Raw genomic sequence first — 25569 nt, 5'->3', positions numbered from 1 at the left:
GGTCCTGGTGTGCCCATGCTCTCCCTCTGAATATATTGTTGTTTGTTTGCTTAGGTAGGGTCTCACTGTAGCCCAGGCTGACCTGGAATTCACTATGTAATCTCAGGGTGGCCTTGAACTCATTATGGTACTCCTACTTCTGCCTCCTGATTTTTTAAAATTTCTATTTATTAATTTGAGAGAAACTAGAGAGAGAATGTGTTGCCAGGGTCTCCAGCCACTGCAAAGGACCTCCAGACGCATATTAAATGGGTATGGGGAACTGAACTCTGGTCTTGGGCTTTGCAGGCAAGTACCTTAACTACTAACCCATCTCTCCACCCCAAAAATATTTTTTAAAAGATAGGTAACTGCCAGGCAGGGTGGCATACGCCTTTAATCCCAGAACTCGGGAAGCAGAGGTAGGAGGATCGCCGTGAGTTCGAGGCCACCCTGAGACTCCATAGTGAATTCCAGGTCAGCCTGAGTGAGAGTGAAACCCTACCTCGAAAAACTATTAAAAAAAAAAAAAGAAAGAAAGAAAGAAAGAAAAGTTTCACTTCACTGAGGTTGTCAACACTATCATTTTCTTTTTAGTATTATTTATTTCATATATAAATTGAGAAATAGACATAGAGAGAGAATGAAAGTGCCAGGGCCTCCAGCCACTGCAAACTAACTCTAGACACATGTGCTACTTTGTTCATCTGGCTTTATGTGTGTACTGGGGAATTGAACCCAGGCTGTTAGGCTTTGCAAGTAAGCACCTTTAATTGCTGGGCCATCTCCTCAGCCCACTATTATTTTGTATGCCTTCTGAATCTCCTGGTTTCTATAGCCTTCTGGGGATGACACTGGGCACATGTTCAGTAAAGGGACCCAGTTCAGCTGAGCTGCCAGCTTACACTGCATGTCTCCAGAGGTGAACTGCCTCCTGGTCCTGCAGCCAGCTTCATGGGCCTCACAGCCGGCAGACCTGAATTCCCTCAGTAAGCCCACCAGGGAAACATAGGACCAAAACCACAGCATTTTCCCTTTCCAAGAGTCCGTTTTCTCATGCATGGGCAGGAATAGCTGTGTTTGTCCACTCACTTCATTGTGCTGTTGTGGGATTAAAAGTGCACCGAGGGCCGGTCATGGTGGCACATGCCTTTAATCCGAGCACTCGGGAGGCAGAGGTAGGAGGATCACTGTGAGTTCAAGGCTACCCTGAGACTACATAGTGAATTCTAGGTCAGCCTGAGCTAGAGTGAAACCCTAACTTGAAAAACCAAAAAAAAAAAAAAAAAAAAACAAAAGAAAAAGAAAGAAAGAAAAAAGGTGTATGGAGGTACTGGAGAGATGGCTTAATGGTTAAGGTGCTTGCCTGCAAAGCCTAAGGACCCAGGTTTGACTTCCCAGAACCCATCAGAGACAGATGCACATGGTGGCATATGCATCTAGAGTTTGTTTGCAGTGGCTAGAGGCCCTGGTGTACCCATTTTTTCTCTCTAATAAATCTCTAATAAATAAACATAATAAATAAATAAATATAGTATATATGTGTGTGTATATATGTATGTATACACACACACACATACATATATATATATAAACGCTGAGGCATGAAGGCCTTGTCAAGAGTACTGGACCCTGGAGAAGCAGGCTGTATCTCTGACTTGAATGTGTACTCTTTTTTTTTTTGTTTGTTTGTTTTTTTGAGGTAGGGTCTCACTCTGGCCCAGGCTGACCTGGAATTCACCATGTAGACCTAGGGTGGCCTCGAACTCATGGCGATCCTCCCACCTCTTCCTCCCGAGTGCTGGGATTAAAGACATGTGCCACCATGCCTGGCTTTTTTTTTTTTTTTGACGTAGGTTCTTGCTCTAACCCTGGAATTCACTATGTAGTCTTAGGCTGACCTTGAACCCACAGCAGTATCCTACCTCAGCCTCCCCAGTGCTGGGATTAAAGGTGTGTGCCATCTGCTCAGAGGTGGTTTTTTTTTTTTTTTTTTTTTTTTTTTTTTTTTTTTTTTTTTGTTGTTTTGAGAGGGTCTTGCTGTAGCCCTGCCTGATCTGGAATTCACTATGTGGTACTCAGGCTGACCTCAAACCCCTGAGTGCTGGGATCACAAGCGTGAGCCACCACATCTGGCCTCTTTTTTTTTTTTTTGCCTGTTTTGTTCATTTACCCAATATTTATTGATTACATATTGTGTGTCAGATAGTCTTTGCAATGCTGGGAAGCAGTTGATAAGGAGAGACAAACCTCTGTCCCAGGGAACTTTCATTCTAGTAGATGGGGAGATGCCTGTCTAGGGGTCAGAGACCAGGCACCCTCTTCCAGGAAGCCTTCTCTATTAGGTCCCTTTCCTTTGGGCCACCATGGCCAGTGGTCCCACTAGACTGTAATGCCTGACTGTTTTACCACAACTGTGGTCCTTCTGGGGTCTGTCTCAGTGATCCTCCTACCCCTGCCTCCCCAGTGCTGAGATTAAAAGCGTGCACCACTATGCCTGGCAATGTCTCCTCTGCATATCTTGGCACTCAGCACAGGGCCCTGGTTGAGACTTAAGATGTCTTTATCCAACACACAATAAAATGAAATGAATAGGCGAGTGATTCAGAGTGATCAGGCCATGAACACTCAGATGTTGACTCATTTACTGAACATGTCTCAGCAGGTACTTGAGAATGTAAGGGGCTGTGGCTGTGCACAACAAAATAACATCCAGCTGAGCTGGAAGGATACTCCAACATGAAAGGACAAGGCAGAGGAGCAGGCAGGAGGACAGCCATCTAGCGAGAAAGACAGTTGAGCCCTAGGAAAATCTGTTATATGGGTAGCTATTTCTTTTTTTAAGTTTTATTTTAGAGAGAGTCAGAGAGAGAGAATTGGCAGGGTCTCAGCCACTGCAATTTATCTCCAGATACTTTCACTACCTTGTGCGCATGTGTGACTTTTTGCTTGCCTCACTTTTGTGCATCTGGCTTATGTGGGATCTGGAGAGCTGAACATGGATCCTTAGACTTCTCACGCACATGCTTTAACTGCTAAGTCATCTCTCTAGCCCTTCTTATAATATTTTTATTATTTATTTGCAAGTAGAGAGAGAGAGAGAGAGAGAGGGAGGAACAGATGGAGAAATGGGTACACCAGAGCCTCCTGTCACTGTAACCAAATGCCAGATGCATGTGCTACTTTATGCATCTGACTTTATATGGGCACTGGAGAATTGAACCCAGGCCATCAGACCTTGAAGGCAAGTATCCTTAACCACTGAGAAATCTCTCCAGCCCTTATTTTATTTACCTATTTTTGTTTTTTTGAGGTAAAGTCTTGCTCTAGGCCAGGCTGACCTGGAATTCACTCTGTTGTTTCTGGGTTGCCTTGAACTCACCTCTAATCATAGGATTTGGGAGGCAGAAGTAGGAGGATTGGTGTGAGTTTGAGGCCACCCTGAGATTATAGAGTGAATTCCAGGTCAGCCTGGGCTACAGTGAACCCTACCTTAAAAAAAAAAAAAAAACCCAAAACAAAAACAAAACAAAAAACTTAAAGAGGGCTGGAGAGATGGCTTAGTGGTTAAGATGTTTGCCTGCAAAGCCTAAGGACCCATATTTGACTCTCCAGATCCCACATAGGCCAAACACACAAGGTGACTCAAGTGCCATGGCTCCTGAACCCCACCTGATGTGAAGTGCTTACTTGGTGCCCTTCTAAAATATCGTGAAAGCGCTTGGTACCATGGGCAGAACTGCTGGCATTCAGCTATTCTGCCTTTGGGATGGAGGTGGTAGTGTTATAGGAGGACAGTTTTGAGGAGGAAGTCGGGCTTTGCACCCCGTTCTTCCAGTGCAGTCCGCCTCAACCTCTCCCATAGTTTCTACTTTGCTTCATTCCCAAGCCCCTACCCTAATAGCAAACTGCCCTGAGGGTTACACCACTTTTAATAGCAAAGTCCAGCAAAAAAGCTGGATGTGGTGGCCCATACCTTGAATCCTAGTGCTTGGGAGGCAGAGGTAGAAGGATTGGTGTGAGTTGGAGGACAGCCTGAAGTTACAATGAGTTTCTGATTAGCCTGAGCTAAAGTGAGACCCCACCTCACAAAAGCAAAAAAAAAAAAAAATCCAACAAGTTCTCTGGTTGGGTCATATTTCTATGAGAGGTAGTTCCAGAAACTAGTCCGATGCCTAACATGTAGCTGGCAATCAATAAATATTGGCAATCAAGGGGCTGAAGAGATGGCTCAGCGGCTAAGGTGCTTGCCTGAGAAGCCTAATGACCTGGGTTTGATTTCCCAGTATCCGTGAAACTAGATGCACTGTGGCACATGCATTTGGAGTTCATTTGCAGTGGTGGAAGGCTCTGACACATCTCCCTTTTCTTTTGTTTCTTTCTTTCTTCCTTCCTTTTTTTTTCCCTCTTTTTTCTGTTTTGGTTTTTTGAGGTAGAGTTTCACTCTAGCTCAGGCTAGCCTGAAATTCACTTGGTAGTCTCTGGATGGCCTTGAACTAACAGCGATCCTCCTACCTCTGCTTCCTGAGTGCTGGGATTAAAGGCGTGCGCCACCACACCTGGCACACACCCCTTGCTCTGTCTCTCTTCTATTTCTCTCTGCTTGCAGATAAAAAATTATATATATATATATATATATATATATGTATATAATATTATAAATATATTATAAAATATATTTTAAAATATTGGCAATCAAGCTAGGCATGGTGGCGCATGCCTTTAATCCTAGCACTCACTCAGGAGGCAGAGGTGGGAGGATCACTGTGAGTTCGAGGCCACCCTGAGACTATATAGTGAATTCCAGGTCAGCCTGGGCTAGAGTGAGACCCTATCTTGAAAAACAAACAAACAAAAAATATTGGCAATCAGGCTAGAGAGATGGCCTAGCCCTTAAGGGCTTACCTGTGAAGCCTAAGGACCCTGGTTCAAGGCTTGATCCCCCAGGAACCATGTAAGTCAGATGCAAAAGGTGGCGCATGTATCTGGAGTTTATTTGCAGTGGCTGGAGGCCCTGGTGTGCCCATTCTTTCTGTCTGTGTGTTTGTTGCTCTCAAATAAATAAATAAAAATAAACAAAAATTTAAAAAATATATTGGCAACCAATAAAAACATGATTGAGGGCTGGGGATGTAGCCCAGTTGTAGCTTCCCTAGCAAGTACAAGGCCTTGGATTCAATCTCCAGCACTGCCACAAAAAAAAAAAAAAAAAAAGAAAAGAAAAGACTAAGGAGCTGGGAGATGGCTCAGCCACAAAACCTGCCAGCCAGGTTCCATTCCCTAGGACCAAGATGCACAAAGTGGAGAGTGCCTTTGCAGTTCATTTGCAGCAGCAAGAGGTCCTGATGTGTGCATATGCTCCCTGTCTCCCTCCACCTCTCAAATAAATTAATTAAAATATTTTAAAAGGATAAAGTAAGCCGGGAGTGGTGGCGCACACCTTTAATCCCAGCACTTGGGAGGAGGCAGATAGGAGGTTGGGTGAGTTCAAGACCAGCCTGAGACTACATAGTGAATTTCAGTGAGACCAGAGAGAGACCCTACCTGGGAGGGGGGTGGTGGAGATAAAGTAGCTGGGCGAGGTGGTGCACACCTTTAATTCCAGGAGGCAGAGGTAGGAGGATCACCATGAATTCAAGGTCACCCTGAGACTATATAGTGAATTCCAGGTCAGTCTGGACTAGAGTAAAACCCTACCTCGAAACAAAACAAAAAAAAATAAACAAACAAAAAAGGGATAAAGGAGCTGGACGTGGTGGCACATGCCTTTAATCCCAGCACTCAGGAGAATTGCCATGAGTTCAAGGCCATCTTGAGACTACACAGTGAATTCAGCCTGAGCTAGAGTAAGACCCTGCCTTGAAAACAACAAAAGGAATAAAGTATCTAAAATCTACTCTTTTTAAATTTAATTTTTTAAAGTATTTTATTTTTATTAATTTATTAAAGACAGAGAGAAGGGAGAGAGAGAGTGAGAATGGGTGCGCCAGGGCCTCTAGCCACTGCAATGAACTCGATGCATGTGCCACCATGTGCATCTGGCTCACATGGGACTTGGAGAATCGAACTGGGGTCCTTAGGCTTTGCAGGCATGTGCCTTAACAGATAAGCCATCTCTCCAGCCCTAGAAACCTACTCTTTAATAAAGTTTTTTCTTTCTTTTCTTTTTTTTTTTTTTTTAATTTGCAAGGAGTGAGAGAGAGGAAGAAAGAAAACGAGAATGGGCACACTAGGGCCTCTTGTCAGTATAAACGAACTCCAGACACTTGCGTCACTTTGTGCACCTGGCTTTATGTGGGTACTGGGGAATGGAAGCCAGGCTATCAGGCTTTGTAAGCAAGTATCTTTAACTGCTGAGTCATTTCTCCAGCCCTAAAATCTACTCTACTCTTATAGAAAATTTTTAGTGTGATCCACAGTCCTCTCCTCTCCTCTCCTCTCCTCCCCTCTCTTTCCCTTTCCTCCCCTCCTCTCTTCCCCCTCCCCCTTCCCCTCTCCTCTCCTCTCACTTCAACTATCTTAGACACAGCGCTCATGCTACGGGTGAGGTCTCTAGGCTTATCATCCTACATACCTGCAACTTTGTAACCTTTACTCCACTTCCCTAATACCCCCCACTTCAGCAAACTCCTCTCTCTCTCTTTGAGGTAGGGTCCCACTCTAGTCCAGACTGAGCTGGAATTCACTATGTAGTCTCAGGATGGCCTTGAACTCACTGCCATCTTCCTACCTCTGCCTCCCCAGTGGTGGGATTAAAGGCATGTGCCACACCTGGCTGCTGTGATCTTAAGTGAGCCTCTTTCCTTCAACGAATGTTAGTTTTATTGCCGATACAATGGCTATAATGTCACCTACCCTGCAGGGTCACTGTGCTGACGGAAATGTTTGGGTCAGTTGCTGGCACGTGGTGAGGGCTGCAGTGCCATGAGCTGTGGTGATGGTGCCTGGTAGGGTGGGTGGGGGCAGAATGCACCGTATGAGGACAGTGGTCTCCAGCCAGAGAGGGGTTAATGAAGAAACACAGAAAGCAGAACACAGTCAGTTTCTCCAAGCGTTACCGTCCCTGCTGTCACCCCCTCAGGAAGCTGTCTTGGGTACCTGCCTAACCATGCCAAGGGTGACAACACTAAGTCACCCACTTGTTTCAAGTGGTTTTGGTGAGCCAGGCTCCAGCTTAAGGGCTTTAACATAATTATCTTGAAGGAACCCTGGAAAAAGCTCTGCGAGGCAGATTTTGACAGATGAAGAAAGTGTGACTTGCTGTCAGGTCACCCAGCTGCATTAACCCTAGCAGAGCTAGACTAACCACTCTGCCCACTGACTGTAGGGAGGTGTTTCTCCGTTTTGTGCCCACCTCAAGGAATGCCACATAGGATGCACACCACTGCAGTGGAGCCTGGCATAGTCAAGAAAGGTGATGGGGGGAGGCAGATGTGAGTGGGCAGAGGCTACGAGGAAGGCCAGAGCGACAGTGTTGGGTAGAGGAAAACAGTGGATCATGTCCGTCATCTAATTCTATGCTTGTATGGAAACAAAACCCAAAATCCATGTATGTGCTTGCTGGCTGATAGCAAGGTAAGAGGGATCCACACCCAACAGTTTGGTGACTGCTAGCAAGTGTGGGCGAGGGGGAATGCCTACTTTTTGTTTTGTACAAGTAGCCTGTATCATTCTGTCAATAATAGAAGGAAGACGCAGGACCTGGTGGCACAGGCCCATGAGGCCAGCTACTCAGAAGGAAGGCTGAGAGGCAGGACAATCACAAGTTCAATGCCTACCTGGGCTTCAGAGTGAGCTCAAGGACATTGAGTAATTGAGGTAATTTAGTGAGACCCTGTCTCAAAAATGTAAAAAAGAGAGCCAGACGTAGTGGCGTAATCCTTAAATCTCAGCATTTGGGAGGCAGAGGTAGCAGGATCACTGTGAGTTCAAGGCCACCCTGAGACTACATAGTGAATTCCAGGTCAGGTCAGCCTGGGTTTAGAAGGTGCTTTCTTGCAAAGCCTGACAGTCTGGGTTCAATTCCCCAGTACCCATGTAAAGTCAAATACACAAAGTGACACATGCATTTGGAGCTCATTTGCAGTGGCTAGAGGCCCTGGAGCACACATTCTTTCTCTGCTTGCAAATAAATAAATAATATTTTTAAAATGTAAAAAAAGATAAGAGGAAAAGACCATGACATCAAAATAAAAGAGAGACTGATTGAGATAGGGAGGGGATATGATGGAGAATGGAGTTTCAAAGGAGAAAGTGGGGAGAGAGATTTTTTTTTTATAATCATAGAAGTTGTTAATAAAAAAAATTGAAAATAAAAAAAAATGTAAAAAAAAGGCCAGACACGGTCCTGCAAACCTTGAATCTCAGCACTTAGTAGGCTAAAGTAGGAGAATCACTATGAATTTGAGGTCAGTCTGGGACCACAGAGTAAGTTCCACAGATACTTGGCTAATGTTCAGGACACTGGGTTTAATCCCCAGTACCGTTAAAAAAAAGAAAGAAAGAAAGAAAAGAAAAGAGGGCTGGAGAGATGGCTTAGCGGTTAAGCGCTTGCCTGTGAAGCCTAAGGACCCCGGTTCAAGGCACAATTCCCCAGAACCCATGTTAGCCAGATGCACAAGGGGGCACACGCATCTGGAGATCGTTTGCAGTGGCTGGAGGCCCTGGCGTGCCCATTCTCTCTCTCTCTCTGCCTCTTTCTCTCTGTCTGTCACTCTCAAATAAATAAATAAAAATGAATTTAAAAATTGAAAAAAAGAAAAGAAATAATTGAGCATGGTGGCTCATGCCTTTAATCCCAGGTTGAGGTACCTGTATCACCATGAGTTGGAGGCCAGTCTGAGACTATGTAGTGAATTCCAGGTTATCCTGGGCTGGAGTGAGGTCCTACCTCAAAAACCAAAACCAAAACAAAACAAAAAACCCACCAAAGTAAAAAGAAGCCAGGTGTGGTGGTGCATGCCTTTAATTCCAGCACTTGGGAGGCAGAAGTAGGAGGATCACCATGAGTTCAAGGCTAGCCTGAGATTACATAGTAAATCCCAGGTCAGCCTGAGCTAGATTGAGACCCTATATTGAAAAACCAAAAAAAAAAAAAAGAAAAGAAAGAGGAGGCTGGAGAGATGGCTTAGTGGTTAAGGTGTTTGCCTATGAAGCCAAAGGACCCAGGTTTGATTCCCCAGGACTCATGGAAGACAGATGAACAAGGAGCACATATGCCTGGAGTTCATTTACAGTGGCTACAGGCCCTGTCATGTCCATTGTCTCTTTATCGCTCTTCTCTCTCTCTCTCTGCTTGCAAATAAATAAATTAAAAATTAGGAAAAAAAGAAAGAAAAGAAAATAGGAAGAAGACAGGTAGTGGCAGTGAGTACCAGAACCTGAGGACCCAACATTTCTCAGTCTTGACCTGCTCTGTGAACCTCTCCCCTTCTCTTCTTCAGAGGCTGATGTCCCCATAGGTGGAACATGGGGAGATGGCTCAATGGGGAAACACTTGCTACATAAGCCTGATAACCTGAGTTCAGATCCCCAGGACCACGTACAGCCAGATGCAGCAGCAGTTCTTGGAAGGCAAGATGGGAAGGAGAGACAGAGGAGTCTCTGGATGCTCACAGGCTGGCTAGCCTGGCGACTGCACTGGTGGGCACTAACTCCACCTCAGACAACGGGCAAGGGTATGATCAAGATCCGAAAGTAGTGCTCTGACCTCCACACCTATGACACTCATACAGGTTTACACACAAATATTAAAAAAAAAAAAAAAAAAAAAAAGGCTGGAGAAGTGGCTTAGCGGTTAAGGTACTTGCCTGCAAAGCCAAAGGACCCAGGTTTGATTCCCCAGGACCCACATAAGCCAGAGGCACAAAGTGGCGCATGCATCTGAAGTTTGTTTGCAGTGGCTGGAGGCACTGGCACGCTCATTCTCCCTCTCTCTCTCCTTCTTTCTCCCTCTCAAATAAATAAATAAAACATATTTTTAAAAATTAAAAAAGAAAGAGGGGCTGGTGTGTTAGTGGTAGAAGCTTATGTTGCCAAAAGATAGTAGAAGCTAAGGTTTGGCACTAGGGAGCTCTTGGCTATTTGCTATGTGACTTCAGATGAGGCACTTTCTCTCTCTGAGCCCTGTTGGTCATGGGAATAATGAAACCAGCCCCACAGGTTTACTATGAATATTCAATGAGATAAACTCAGGAAGGCCCTAGCACAGCACCAGGCACACACCATGCTTCTTGTTTTATTTTATTTTATTTGTTTATTTATTTGCAAGCAGAGAGATAGAGAGAAGACAGACACACAGAGAGAATGGGCGCACCAGGGCCTCTAGCCACTACAATGAACTCCAGATGCATGCACCACCTGGTGCATCTGGCTTATGTGGGTACTGGGGAATCAAACCTGGGTCCTTTGGCTTTGCAGGCAAGTACCTTAACCGTTAAGCCATTTCTCCAGCCCCATACCATGCTTCTTGTAAAGGGAGCTATTTACTGTAATTGTCGGAATATTCTGGCCTGAAACCCTGCTGCTTCATCTTCTAGTCTGGGCATGTATATCGTGGGATTCTTGGCTATAAACTACAGAAAGCCATTTTGTGACGACTTAAGCAGAAAAGCAATATGTTTATTTGATGATGAAAGAAGGACTTGGGGTGGGGTGAATAGAGCTCTTGCTTAGTATGTACAGGGCCTTGGTTGCAACCCCCAATTGCCCCATCCCCTCCAAGGTATGGGAAGATTATAGAGCTATGCTTAGAGAACACATTGGGTCAAGGGACACTGGGGCATCCAGAACCACAGCTAGGCATGATGGCTCATGGCTATTATACCAGCACCTGGGAGCCTGAGGTAGGAGTCCAGCCTGAAGTACAGAATGAATTCCTGGCCAGCCTGGGCTGGAATGAGACCCTGCCTCAAGAATGAAAACACAGGGCTGGGCGTGGTGGCACATGCCTTTAATCTGAGCACTCAGGAGGCAGAGGTAGAATTGCAGTGAGTGTGAGGTCACCCTGAGACTACATAATGAATTCCAGGTCAGCCTGGGCTAGAAAGAGACCCTACCTCAAAAAACAAAACTAACAACAACAAAAAATTGAAAACATGGCTGGAGAGATGGCTTAGAGCTTAAGGTACGTGCTTACAAAGCCTAATGGCCTGGGTCTGATTCTCCAGTACCCATGTAAAGATAACACAAAGTGGCACATGTATCTGCAGTTTATTTGCAATGGCAAGAGGCCCTGGTATGTCCATTCTCTATCTATCTATCTATCTATCTATCTATCTATCTATCTATCTATCTATCTATCATCTATCTATCTATCTAACTATCTATCTCTGTCTCCTTGCAAATTAATAAATAAAAATATTTTATTTTTATTTATTTATTTGAGAGAGAGAAAGAGGCAAATAGAAGATATATAGATAGATAGATAGGGAGAGAATGGACACATCAGGGCCACTAGCCACTGTAAATGAACTCCAGATGCATGTGCCACCTTGTGCATCTGGCTTATGTGGGTCCTGGGAAATTGAACCTGGGTCCTTTGGCTTTGCTGGCAAGTGCCTTACCTGCTAAGCCATCTCTCCAGCACAAAATAAAAGTATTTAAAAAAAACCCTGAAAACAAAGCTGGATGTGGCACATGCCTTTAATCCCAGCATTAGGGAGGCAGAGGTAGGAAGATCACTAAGAGTTTGAGGACAACCTGGGACTACACAGTGAATTCCAGGTCAGCCTGGGCTACAGTGAAACCCTGCCATGAAAAGACAACAACAACAACAAAATCAAACCCAGTCCAGACATGGCACATGCCTATAATCCCAGCACTTGAGAGATGGAGGCTGCAGGATCGGGAGTTCAAGGCTAGCCTCACTTATAAGAGACCTTGTCCCGAAAGAAGCAACAATAATAACAATAAAACTGAAACAAAATAGGAATTCAGCTCATGACCAGCCCATAGGGGACTTGGTGACCTCTCTGAAACCCTTTCTTTCCTCCTCTGTCCTGGAAGTCAGGGGTGGTACTACCACCTTCATGAGGGAGCCTCCTCTTACAGGCCACCGCAGGGCTCCTGGCTTCTGATTCTTTGTATGGGTGGGGCATCTGAAGGCCCTGCCCGTATGTGCTTGCACCTGGTGCTGGCAGGGGGCCAGGGAACATCTGTTCCTTTGGGCTTTTATAGTGGGAGTTGCCTCTGTCTCCCTCAGGACAGAAGAGGAAAAGGTCCTAATGCTGAACACACAAGAAAACTTGTCAAATATCTACACAGGGGACAAAAGTGAGCATATAGAGGGCTGGAGAGATGGCCTAGCAGTTAAGGCACTTGCCTACAAAGCCTAAGGACCCAGGTTTGATTCCCCAGTCCATAAAACCAGATGTACAAAGTAACACATGCATCTGGAGTTCATTTGCAGTGGCTGCAGGCCCTGGTGTGCCCATTCTCTCCTCCCTCCTCTCTCTGCTTGCAAATAAATACATTTAATAAAAAAAAATGAGCATACAGTCATCCCTGTTCTTGAGACTCTCACAGATGTATTAGGGTCAGCTATATGAGCAAAGAATCATGCCAGGAGGAGATGGAGGGCATGGTGGCTGTGAGCCTCAGCACTGAGTTGATCACATGCAAGGATGGCAAGGGATTTGTTCAACATGTTCCCAGGATGCACATGGTTCTGGTTCAGTCCTCAGCATAGCAAAAAAAGAACCAACCAACCAACAAATGTGATCATGGCAATTTGCCTGAGATGTCCTGGTGTGTTCTAGCCCGCCTGGGTGGCACAGCTCAAGTGGAGTTTGATGATGGGTTAGGATGTGCCACTTTGGGCCATACCTGAGCACAATGGGCTAGGTCCTCCTAAGCCAGACACACAGGAACTTGGGTGAGGCCCTAAGGTGATATACACACTTGTGCACATGGGAATAATGCAAATGCACCACCCAAAAGGCCATGTAGGCCAGGCGTGGTGGCACACACCTTTAAGAGAGACCCTACCTCAAAAAACAACAAAAAAAAAAGGTCATGTAGCCAATGAGGCTTCCCGTTCCTATCTTGTCACATCTGTACCCACTTTGTGGTATCCTTAAATGGTCATGTGTTCTCTCTTGGCTCTCCCAATTTTTGTTGTTGTTTTTATTTTTTCAAGGTAGGGTCTCTCTCTAGCCCAGGCTGATCTGGAATCTACTATGTAATCTCAGGGTGGCCTTGAACTCACGGCAATCCTCCTACCTCTGCTTCCCCCAAGTGCTGGGATTAAAGACATGTGTCACCACATCACCAGCTTGGGCCTCCATTTTTTTTCAAAGTATTTTTATTTATTTAGAGAGAGAGAATGATCACACCAGGGCCTCTAGCCACTACAAATGAACTCCAGATGCATCCAGCTTGATTGGGGAATTGAACCTGTGTCATTAGGCTTTGCAGGCAAGCACCTTAACCACTGAGTCATCTCCTCAGCCCAGGGCCTCCAATTTCTATCTGGATAGATTTCCCAAGGGTCAGGAGATCTGAAATGGGACAAGGGGGAGGGAATGATGTGTTTGTAGAATCCTGGACCTCTGATCTATAAGATCGGCTCCTGCTCTGTTCTCTTTTTCCTCTTCTGTATTGTCTGATTTTTTTGTTTGTTTTTTCGAGGTAGGGTCTCACTCTAGCCCAGGCTGACCTGGAATTCACTATGGAGTCTCAGGGTGGCCTTGAACTCACAGCGATCTTCCTACCTCTGCTTCCCGAGTGCTGGGATTAAAGGCGTGCGCCACCACACCTGGCAATTGCTTGTTTGTTTTTTAAGGTGGGGTCTTACTGTAGCTCAGGCTGACCTGATTCACTATTTAGTCTAGGGTGGCCTTGAACTCTTGGCAATCCTGCTACCTCTGCCTCCCAAGTGCTGGTATTAAAGGTGTATGCCACCATGCCCAGCTTGTTCTATTTAAAAAAAAAACAAAACAACCAAACACATTATTTATTTAAGAGAGAGAATATGGGCATGCCAGGGCCTCCAGCTGCTGCAGACTCCAGATTTATGTGCCACCTTGTACATCTGACTTGACGTGGGTTCCCGGGCATCAAACCTGGGTCCTTGGGCTTTGCAGGCAAATGCCTTAAATGCTAAGGCATCTATCCAGCCCATGTGTTGTCTGTTCTTGTCTGCCTATTCCTGACCCTGCCTGCCACCATCACTGTCTTCCTTGTCACCACCATTGCCTGTTTGTGTCTCAGGTTGTCTCTTATTCCCAGAAGCACCCAGCTCCAGCATTGCAGCCCTGCTTTGTCCCTCTCCAGCTTAGTCCTCTGGGGTCAGTCAAGAGATTAGTCCACACACACACACACACACACACACACACACACACGGGGGTGGGGGGAATGCCAGTATTTGGCTCACACCTCAGTGAGCAGAGCTAGCACAGGGAGGTAACGGTGGAGGTGGGGGCAGGGCTAGAGCACCCCCATCAGGTCTTACAGGGTTCCCAGATCTGCTTGCCTTCCCCTCTCTTCCTGTTTAAGGCGACTTCAAACACAGCGCCATCCTGTCATCTCTCCCATCTCCTGGGGCTTCAGACCTAGCACTGGTACCAGTCTGACCATCCTCCTTCCCAGCAAGAGAGGGTTGCTGCAGAGCCAGGCAAAGAGTCCATGTGGCCACCCACCTTCGGGCGATGGTATTTGAGACCTGAGGCAAGTTGGGCAGGAGGTGGGAAGGAAGAGAAGGGTGGTTGGAAGGCTGAGAGAGAAATGAGGGTTTTAGTGTCTGAGGAGCATTTTGGAGTCTCTGAGGGGAAGGAGTGGGAGTTAGAGCATTTGGCCAGCTCAGATGACACCTGTGCCATGTGGCCTCAGATGAAGATGGTTGAGCATCAAGGTGCTGACTGAGCAGTCAGCTGAGTGCTTATTGACAGAGTATCTTTCCTTTCTAATATTTTATTTATTTATCTTAAGAAAGAGAGAGAGGGGCTGGAGAAGATTGCTTAGTGGTTAAGGCACTCTCCTGCAAAGCCAAAGGACCCTGGTTTGATTCTACAGGACCCACGTAAGCCAGATGCACAAGAAGGCGCATGCATCTGGAGTTTGTTTGCGGTAGCTGGAGGCCCCGACACACCCATTCTTTCTCTCTCAAATAAATAAATACATTAAATATATTTTTAAAAAATTAAAAGAAAAGATAGAGACAGAGAGAGAGAATGGGCACGCCAGGACTTATGGCCACTTCAAATGAACTCCAGATACATATGCCACCTTGTGCATCTGGTTTATGTGGGTACTGGGGAATCAAACCTGGGTCCTTAGGCTTCGCAGCAAGTGTTTTTCTTTCTTTTCTTTCTTTCTTTTTTTTTTTTTTTTTTTTTGACAGGGTATCTTTTTATTAGCCTGGTGGCTCCCCATCTGGGGCTTCCTGCTGATAAAGGCCTGAGGCAGTCTGTGTGACAGGACCCTAAAGTTTCCTCAGCTTCACAGAAAAGCCTCTGGGTGAACTCTGATGGTGGGAGCTTCTGGTTGGTATAAACATAAATCATGTTCTACATGGGAAAGGGAAGCTCCTAATTTTCTGCAGCCTGGAGGGATATGGAATGTTTCTTCAAGAATGTCCATGGGAGCCGAACATGGTGGCGCCATGCTTTTAATGCTAGCACATGGAAGGCAGAGGTAGAGGAGGATCACCATGAGTTCAAGGTCACCCTGAGACTACATAGTGAATTCCAGGTCAGCCTGGGCTATAACTAGACCCTATCTCAAAAGAAAAAAAAAAAAAGAATGTCCATGGGAACCTTCCTCTCAAATTCCAGTTGCTTCGTCTCCATTTAACCTGCTTTCTTCACCCAAGAAAATCCTTACCCACTAACCAGGCCAACCCTTTATTTAAGAAAAAAAATCTTTTTTCAAGGTAGGGTCTCACCCTAGCTTAGACTGACCTAGAATTCACTATGTAGTCTCAGGGTGGCCTTGAACTCACAATGATCCTCATAACTTGGCACCCTGAGTGCTGGGATTAAAGGTGTGTGCCACCACATCTGACATCTTTATTTATTCATTTATTGAGATAAGAGTTTTATGTATTTCAAAATGGCCTTGAACTTGACATGTACCTGAAGACGACCTTGAATTTATCCTCCTGCCTCTAACTTCCCAAGTATTGGAATTACAAATATATGCCACCATACCCACTTCATGTGGTGCTGGAAATTGAGCTCAGGGATCTATCCAAGCTAGGCAACCAATTGAGCTACATCCCCAGCCTCAACCCTCCATGTTTCATACAGGGAAACTGAGGTCAGGAGAGAGTATCCCACTCACAGTCACCCAACCAGGTGGGGACAAAGCCAGTGCTAGAAGCCAGGCTAAGGCTCCTGCCTGGAAGGTATTCACAGCTACTCCCAACTCACCTGTCTCCCCATCAAGTAGTGAGGCTATGAAGGAAAAACCAGATGCCCAGTTGCATTGTTGCCCTCAGACAAAGATCTTTGGGGGATCAGAGGACTCTGTGTCCTCCAGCCTGGACTTACAGCTCTGTCAAGGTGACCAGGTAAGTTGGTGGTCAGCCTTCTCTTCAGAGGGCATCTACCTGTTAGGAGGAAGGGTAGAAAGCCTGAATGGACTAGACCCCTACCACTAATCTGAAGCAGCTCTATACTATGGGGATGTACCCTTGACATGCCAGGGTCCTGTCCCCATGCCCCAGAGGCCAAGACTTTCCTATGAGTAAGAAAATAGAGAAAGCCATAGAGTAGAAGGCTTGGCTAGTGTGACCATGGCCTTGGGCTTTAGTGATAGGGAGCTCAGGGCCATTATGTGGGATTTGTAGATTTGGAGGAGGATATCCCCTCAATTCATTTTGGTTTCATTCCAGACAACACAGTGTATAGAGACCAGGATGGTTATAAGTAGCAGTGGGCAGGGTGAACAGGACAGATTCTAGGGGCAGGAGGTGGATGAGAAAAAGTCCTCAAGGGGAAAAAAACTTTTGGATGCTGGAAGGGGAAAGATAGATGTCCATCCTTGGATGCTGGAAGGGGAATGACAGATGTGAGGACAGATGTCCATGGCTTATCTTCTCATTCTTGGGTGACGGAAAGGGAATGACAGATGTGAGGACAGATGTCCATGGTTTATCTTCTCATCTTTGGATGATGGAAGGGGAATGACAGATGTGAGGACAGATGTCCATGGCTTCTCTTCTCATCTTTGGATGATGGAAGGGTAATGACAGAGGTGAGGACAGATGTCCATGGCTTATCTTCTCATTCTTGGGTGATGGAAGGGTAATGACAGATGTGAGGGTAGGTGTTCATGGCTTATCTTCTCATCCTTGGATGCTGGAAGGAGAGTGACAGAGGTGAGGGTAGGTGTCCATGACTTACCTTCTCATCCTTGGATGCTGGAAGGGGAATGACAGAGGTGAGGACAGATGTCCATGGCTTATCTTCTCATCCTTGGATGCTGAAGAGGAATGACAGATGTGAGGAGAGATGTCCATGGTTTATCTTCTCATCCTTGGACGCTGAAGGGAAATGACAGAGGTGAAGACAGATGTCCATGGCTTATCTTCTCATCCTTGGATGCTGGAAGGGGAATGACAGAGGTGAAGACAGACATCCATGGCTTATCTTCTCATCCTTGGATGCTGGAAGGGGAATGACAGAGGTGAGGGTAGGTGTCCATGGCTTACCTTCTTATCCTTGGATGCTGAAGAGGAATGACAGAGATGAGGACAGATGTCCATGGCTTATCTTCCCATCCTTGGATGCTGAAGGGGAATGACAGAGGTGAGGACAGATGTCCATGGCTTCTCTTCTCGTCCTTGGATGCTGGAAGGGGAATGACAGCTGTGAGGGTAGATGTCCATGTCTTATCTTCTCATCCTTGGATGCTGGAAGAGGAGTGACAGAGGTGAGGACAGACATCCATGGCTTATCTTCTCATCCTTGGATGCTGGAAGAGGAGTGACAGAGGTGAGGACAGACATCCATGGCTTATCTTCTCATCCTTGGATGCTGGAAGGGGAATGACAGAGGTGAGGACAGATGTCCATGGCTTATCTTCTCGTTTTTGGAAACCAAACTAGTAGTGGAAAAATTCAAGGGACCCACAAGTCCTTGCCCCTGTTCCCAAGCCTCTTGGCCCCTATTTTGCAGGTCTTCTCTGCCTACAGGCCACCTCTAGATATTATAGAAGCTCATGGCCCATCCTGGGCTAGCTGGATGAGCCTTTTGCCAGTGGTACCAGCCATATCGTCCTTGCTAGCTTGTCCCCAGGGCCTGAACCTATATATGTGTACCCTGCACCTGACATCCCCAGACAGAAACCCACAGGTTCTCAAAGAGGACCCTTTAAGTATGAGTAAGTTGGGGTCCAGGCCCATCCTGTGCTTTGGGTGGGGGGGTTGGAGGGGCACAGTTATGTTTTGGGATGCAGAGGAGACTCAGTGTCACTGGGTGGCACACTTTACTGCCACAGTTTGTCTTGAAGTTCCAGCCTAAGGATACTGAGGTCTTTCAAGGAGATGATAGATACTGTCTTTTTCCAGTAATGGGAGGGTGGCTGGTATGGTCATCAGAGGTGGGGATGAAGCCTTGTCTGTCTGGAGCATTTGGGCTGTAGCTGTCTTTATGATAAGATAGGAGCACTAGACTGGGAATCAGGAGTCCTGCTTCTACCCTTTCTAGTTCCATGACTTTGGGTCATACCCCTAAGGTCTTACTTCTGCATCCATAAGTTGAGATCTCGTTTATACTGGCTCTGGGTTTGCTACATCAGAATACATCCTTTCCTTAGGGAATGGAGACCTCTTAGAGGGTCAGAACTATCCTGCTGTGTCCTTTATTTCTGTGACCCCAGCACAGAGCAGAGTGAACAGCTTAGTAAAATTGATTAAGTAAATAAATGAGGGTTCAAACAGATAGTATACTTTTCTTTATTTATTTCTTTTTTTTTTTTTTTTTTCGGTAAGGTATTGCTTTAGCCCAGACTGACCAAGAATTCACTGTGTAATTTCAGGGTGGCCTCAAACTCATGGTGATCCTCCTACCTCTGCCTCCGAGTGCTGGGATTAAAGACATAGGCCACTATGCAAGGGTTTTGTTATATTTTTATTTATTTATTTGAGAGAGAGAGAGAGAGAGAGAATGGATATGCCAAGACTGCCTGCCACTGCAAACAAATTCCAGATGCATGTGACAGTTTGTACATGTGGCTTTATGTGGGTCCTGGGGAATGGAACCCATGTTGTCAGGCTTTGTAAGAAAGTGCCTTTAACCTCAGAACCACCTCCCCAGTCCTTTCTTGCTATATAGTTTCATACTTCAAATTCAGTTTCGTGCTACCACCTCTGCTTCCTGTCCTCTTCTTCCTTCCTAACTTAACCTGAGACCTCGTTCTTGAACTCCAGTTTACCCATCTGCCCACTTGACCTCTCCACCTAATTCCTTGTAGACTGCTTGAACCATTTTCTTTCCCTGGAACTGTTGAGCACTATAGAAGTTATTTTATATTTTTAAATATTTTACTAATATTTTTAAATATTTTAATATTATTTTTCTTTTAGTATTTTTTTTTTTAATTTCAGAGGGAGTGAGAGAAAGAGAAAGATAGAGAGAAAGAGAGAATGGGTACACCAGGGCCTCTAGCCACTGCAAAACAAACTCTAGATGCATAGGACCCCTTTTTACGTGGGTCCTGGGGAATTGAACTGGGGTCCTTAGACTTCACAGGCAAACGCCTTAACCCGCTAAGCCATTTTCCCACTCCTAGAAATTCTTTTTATTTAAATATTTTTCTTTATTTGCAAGGAGAGAGAGACACAGAGAGATAATGAGAAACAGAGACAGAGACACAGAGAGAATGGGCACACCAGGTCCTCTAGCCACTGCAAACGCCAGATGCATGTGCCACCTTGTGCATCTGGCTTTAGATGGGTCCTGGGTAATCAGACCGGAGTCATCAGGCTTTGCAGTCAAGTGCCTTAACTGCTGAGTCATCTCTCCAGCTTCACTATAGAAATTGTTGAAGGCTTCATTGGCAAGTGCAGTAGCATTGGGGGAACTGAATCCCAGAAGGACCCTTGCCCAAGCTGCCTCACCAGCTCGCGGCTGCAGTTCTTTCCCATCCCTGATCTGGGCAGGCTTGCTGTGGGGGTCTGACAGCCTTCCATTTCCTGTTCAGGGAACCACCTGTCAGGGATGCCTGACAGCACCACTGATGAGAAGCTTGCAACCAAGAACTCATGGAACAGGGACAAGATGAGAAGCCAGCCAGAAAGAGCGACCTGCCCACTCCTGACTCCTCACAATAGCTCCTTCCCAGCCCTCAGCCAGAGCAGAAAGAGCCTAAGCCCTCCTGGCTTCCGTCCCTGCTCCCCTGCCATGCCCATCTCCAAGGAGCTCCCTTTTGGCCTCTACTCTTTCTACCCGGGGTACCCGCTTTTCCTACCTCCACCTTACGCGTTCACCTATGGGGCGCCACCTTCTGCTCGAGGTCCTCGCCTCTTCCTGCAGCCCCGGGGGATACCTCCTATCCCACCAAGGCCCCGCCCTGCTTGCTACGACAACCAATGAGAGGGGACCTCACCGAGCCCAGGAGGAGCCTCTGCTTCTCCACCCAGGGGCTTTCCGGACTTCCGGCCATGCCCTGGACTCCCAGGCCCAGGATCCAGACTCCAGAGCTGCCCTGCGCTCCTCCTCAGGGCTGGGCCAAGCTAGTGTCATGACTCCAGCAAAGTGGGCCATGCCAGGCTCCCGGGCTGGTATCACAACCCTGCGCTGCCCACTGAAGAAAGAGGATGGTAAAATTCTAAACGAGTGCAACGTGTGTGGCAAGAGTTTGGGGCAGCTCTCCAACCTCAAGGCAATCTGCTTCCCAGGCTCTGCTGTCCCCCTCAGTGACTCCTTTACCTTTCACCATGCTTCTAGAACCAAGTCCTGAAAGCCGAAGTCACTCTCGGGTAGCTCGTAGGGTTAAGTGATCTTGAGGTTCATTTGAGTAGAGATACAAGATAAGATGGCCACCCTCTGGGCTTGGTAGTACACACCTGTTGTTCAAACATTCAGGAGGCTGAGGCAGAAGGATCACTTAAGTTCCAGGACAGCCTGTGAAATATAGTGAGACCCCCATCGCAGGAAAGAAAAGAAAGGAGAAGAAAGGAAAGAAAAGAAAAGAAAAGAAAAGAAAAGAAAAGAAAAGAAAAGAAAAGAAAAGAAAAGAAAAGAAAAGAAAAGAAAAGAGGCCAGGTATAGCAGCACACACCTTTAATCCCAGCACTCAGGAGGCAGAGGTGGGAGGATCACCATGACTTCTAGGCCATCCTGAAACTACATAATGAATTCCAGGTCAGCCTAGGCTACAGTAAGATCTTATCTCAACCCCCCCCACCACCAAAAAAAAGAAGGGGGAAACAGAGGTTCCTAATGGGATTTTCCCATTGTCACTATATTCATTGGTGGGGTTAGGCCTTGGTTTCACTCTCTAAGCATGTGGTACAAGGTCCTGTCCTAGGCAGTCATCCTTACTGGATTCCTAGTTAAGACTTTTTTTTCCTTTCCAAGTTTTACAAAGTAGGGTTTCACTGTAGCCCAAACTGACCTAGAATTCATTATGTAGTCTCAGGGTGGCCTCAAACTCATGGTGATCCTCCTACCTCTGCCTCCCGAGTGCTGCTGGGACTACAGGCATGTGCCACCATGCCCGGCAAAGGTCAGATGGAGGAAGGGGTAGGTTTTGGTGAGTCTAGACTACAGTCTGAGAACCAGTCTTTTCCAAGTGGGATTCATAAGTCAGGCCTGGTTTTGTGGGCATTGGCATCGTCCAGTAGGGAACACCCACGGGTGTGTCACTCTATGCATGAAAGATCAAGACTGGAAGCTATATGCAGATTGGCATCTGCTGTAGTAAGAAAAAGTTACGGTTATTGGGGAACAACCTTGGTGTTGGAGCCTCTAAGGTGGGAGCTCTTTTATTTTCTTTTCTATGTGCTTTTTTGAGGTAGGATTTCACTCTAGCCCAGGGTGACCTGAAATTCACTGTGTAGTCTCAGGGTGGCCTCAAACTCACGGTGATCCTCCTACCTCTGCCTCCCAAGTGCTGGGATTAAAGGCATGCACCCTCATGCCCAGCTTCAGTTCTTAAACTAACAAGCCTCACACCACCTGGAGAGCTAGTTAACCTGCAGAAACCCAGGCCTGAGCCCCAGAAATTGTGACTCAGCAAGCCTGGGGTGGTGCCTAAGAATCCACATTTCTTCTTTTCTTTTTTTTGTTATCTGGCTTCTTTTTTTATTTAATTTTTTATTGACAACTTCCATAATTGTAAACAATATCCCATGGTAATTCCCTCCTCTTTTTTAAAAAATGTTTTATTTATTTCTTTGAGAGACAGAAAGACACAGGGGGAGAGGGAGAGAGAGAGATGGGTGTGCCAGGCCCTCCAGCCACTGAAAACGAACTCTGGACACATGTGCCACCTTGTGCATCTGGCTTACCTGGGTCTTGAGGAATCGAATTAAGGTCCTTTGGCTTTGCAGGCAAACTCCTTAACCACTAAGCCATCTCTCCAGCCCCAATCCACATTTACAGAATGCTCCCAACTTAATACTGATGCTACCATTCTGTGAAGCGTACCTGAAGGAGCACTGCTTCCGGGTGTATTTAAGGTACCCCTTACCTAACCTCCTGAACCCTGCCACCTTGCCTCAGGGCAGCTGAAAGTAGTATTCTGGGGGTTGACAGTTCTCAAGGGAATTGACAGAGAGGGCTGGATGCCAGCAAGAGCTCCTGCAGGAAAGTGGCCAGAGATTTAGGGAGGCTTCTGGGCCTTGCTGGGGGATCCGGGCAGCTGGCAGCACTTCTTCCCCACGTGGCTCCAGTCCACATGCGTGTGCACAGTGGGGAAGGTCCATTCCAGTGTGCCCTGTGTCAGAAGAGCTTTACTGAGCTGGCCCACCTACAGAAGCGGTGCACACTGGTACACACTGGGGAGCGGCCCTATTCATGCCTGGGAAGACCCTTTTGCCCCTCCAATGTATACCTGACATCCTGATGAGGATCCGAAGACCCTGAAGGGGTGCCACTTGGGCCTCCATTCTCCTGAGCAAGTGAATGTGGAAAAGTGGGTGCAGGGAAAGCAAAGGCTAAGGGAGAGGGATGGGCTATGTGTGAAAATGAGCCCTCAGCTTAGTGAGGGATGTTGTGAGGGATAGTGGAGGAGAAAAGAGCTGTATGTCTGTGGATGGAGAATAATGACATTGAGGATCCTGGAGAAGGTGTACCCTTACCTGTCTCCCAGGACCTTTTGTTTTGTTTTTTTGTAGCCGAGGCTGACCTGGAATTCACTATGTAATCTCAGGCTGGCCTCAAACTCAAAGCAATCCTCCTACCTCAGCCTCCTGAGTGCTGGGGATAAAGGTGTGTGCCACCATGTCCAGCTGGGATTTTTTTTTTTTTTTGGTTTTTCGAGGTAGCCCAGGCTAACCTGGAATTCACTATGTAGTCTCAGGGTGGTCTTGAATTCACAGTGATCCTCCTACCTCTGCCTCCTGAGTGCTGGGATTAAAGGCGTGCACCACCATACCCTCCATAAGATTTTTTAAAAAATATTTTAGGGCTTGAGAGATAGTTTAGTGGTTAAGGCTCTTGCCTGCAAAGCCTAAGGACCTATGTTTGACTCTCTAGATCCCACATTAGTTAGACCCACAAAGATGAGGCAAGATTGCACATGTGTACTAGGTGGCACAAGCATCTGGAGTTTGATTGCAGTGCTTGACGCCCTGGCTGGCCAATTCTCTTTCTCTCTCTCTAAGACAAAATCCCATTTATTTGTTTGTGATAGGGAGAGAAAGAGGCATCTAGATAGATAGAGAGATTGGGCACACCAGTCCCTTCAGCCACTGCAGACGAACTCCAGATGAATGCACCAACTTGTACATCTGGCTTACTGGGGAATTGAACCTAGATCCTTAGGCTTCACAGACAAGTGCTTTAATGGCTAAGCCATCTCTCCAGCCCTCCCAGGATTTTTACTTTTATTTTTTTCTGAAGTAGGGTCTCACGCTAGCTCAGGCTGACCTGGAATTCATGATGTAGACTCAGGGTAGCCCCGAACTCTCGGCAATCCTCCTACCTCTACCTCCCGAATGCTGGGATTAAGGGCATGTGCCAGCACACTTGGGCCTCCAGGATTTTTATAGGAGTAAAGTCCATAGCTCAATCAAAGAATCTAAGTAGGAAAGCCATCTTCTTTGAGCCTGATCCCATCTTTTGGGAGGTCATGGGAGAGGGGAAATAAGACTGAGAGAAATAGTGGCTATGAGTCTAGGTTACAGAGTCAGACTACTTGGGTTCAAGTCCTAGCTCCTCTTCCCAGTTTGCCGTAGGAGCTTTGGCTAATGACCTCATTCCACTTTTTCACCATAATATAGGACAGGTGCTAATATCAAGGCATGCTGTCCCAGGATTTTCTGGGGAAGACTACATGGCACCCACTCCTGGCATATTCAGCCCCCAGTTACTGATGCCTTCACACATACAGGTTATGTGTGATTACTTCATTCAGTCTAATGTGACCATGAAGTTGAGGAATCATTAGTCACATGTTATCGGTATAGGAAGGCTCAGAGAGAAGTCATTTATACAAGGTCACATAGAAGTCAAAGAAGGATGCTAACCCAAATCAGCCTGGCTGCAATGTGCTACACTATAGGCCTCCAGGGAAACATCGCTAGGAAAAATTTCATAGTCTGCCTAGTCAGGGAGGTAGGTTAGAGGTGAGTTTCTTTTTTTCTTTTTGTAGTTTTTCAAGGTAGGTTCTCACTCTAGCCCAGGCTAACCTGGAATTCACTATGTAGTCTCAGGGTGGCCTTGAACTCACGGCAATCCTCCTACCTCTGCCTCCTGAGCGCTGGGATTAAAGGCATGCGCCACCACACCTGGCTTAGAGGAGTGGTTTCTAAGATGGGGGTCGGGGGAAAAACCCTGAGAGCTAGCTGTGAGGGCAAAGCTGATATCAGTACCCACTCCCATCAGATGTGCCCCAAGGGCTTCAGCAGCTCCAGCAACCTCAAGACTCACCTGCGTCTTCACTCAGGGGACTGACCCTCCCAGTGCAGCATGAGCAAGAGTCACTTCACTTTGTCCAGCATGTCCACCTGAAGCTGCACAATCGGCTGCACCCCCCCAACCCTGTGGCCTGGCCCACACCCACCTGCGCATGGCCTCTCTCACCTGTCTTGCCCAATGGCTCCAAGGAACATTAGATCTTGCCGCAGCACCATCAGAGAAGCAGATGGGCCCTGGGTGTGGACAAGGTTAAAGCGTCCTCAGTATCTCAGGGATAGTGAGGACAGCCAGATGATGCTGGGATTATCCTGGGGACAGAGTGTGGGCAATTAAGGGCTTTTCTCAGTGCTGAGTTCAGGAGTGAGCGTCCCCAGAAAAGGGGCATATCATCATGCACCAACCAGGTCTCATGGACACAACCAGGAAGAGCGTTGCATGGGTGGGTGCATGCAGCCATTTCAGGCTGGGCTTGGGTTCCTCTCTGTGACCTACTGGAGCCCTCCATTTCAATACTCTGATGGACAGTCCCACCTGTCAAGACACACAGACTGCTGCCCCAGCA

General features: G+C 46.7%; 1 protein-coding gene across 1 annotated transcript in view; it reads left to right on the top strand.

The window, feature by feature from the left end:
* Znf683 (zinc finger protein 683) overlaps positions 1 to 25285 on the top strand; it is a 61298-nt gene extending 36013 nt beyond the window's left edge. The window contains 8 exon segments of the mRNA XM_045149096.1: positions 20125 to 20462; positions 20465 to 20501; positions 20504 to 20804; positions 22818 to 22974; positions 24975 to 25082; positions 25085 to 25118; positions 25121 to 25239; positions 25241 to 25285. Coding sequence (XP_045005031.1) covers positions 20125 to 20462; positions 20465 to 20501; positions 20504 to 20804; positions 22818 to 22974; positions 24975 to 25082; positions 25085 to 25118; positions 25121 to 25239; positions 25241 to 25285 — 1139 coding nt within the window.
* Positions 25286 to 25569: the final 284 nt, after the last annotated feature.

The sequence above is a fragment of the Jaculus jaculus genome, chromosome 5 (genome assembly GCF_020740685.1).
Source record: "Jaculus jaculus isolate mJacJac1 chromosome 5, mJacJac1.mat.Y.cur, whole genome shotgun sequence".
In the NCBI taxonomy this organism is placed as follows: domain Eukaryota; kingdom Metazoa; phylum Chordata; class Mammalia; order Rodentia; family Dipodidae; genus Jaculus; species Jaculus jaculus.
The sequence above is the reverse complement of the archived record's forward strand: the minus strand, read 5'-3'. Positions and strand labels throughout refer to the sequence as shown.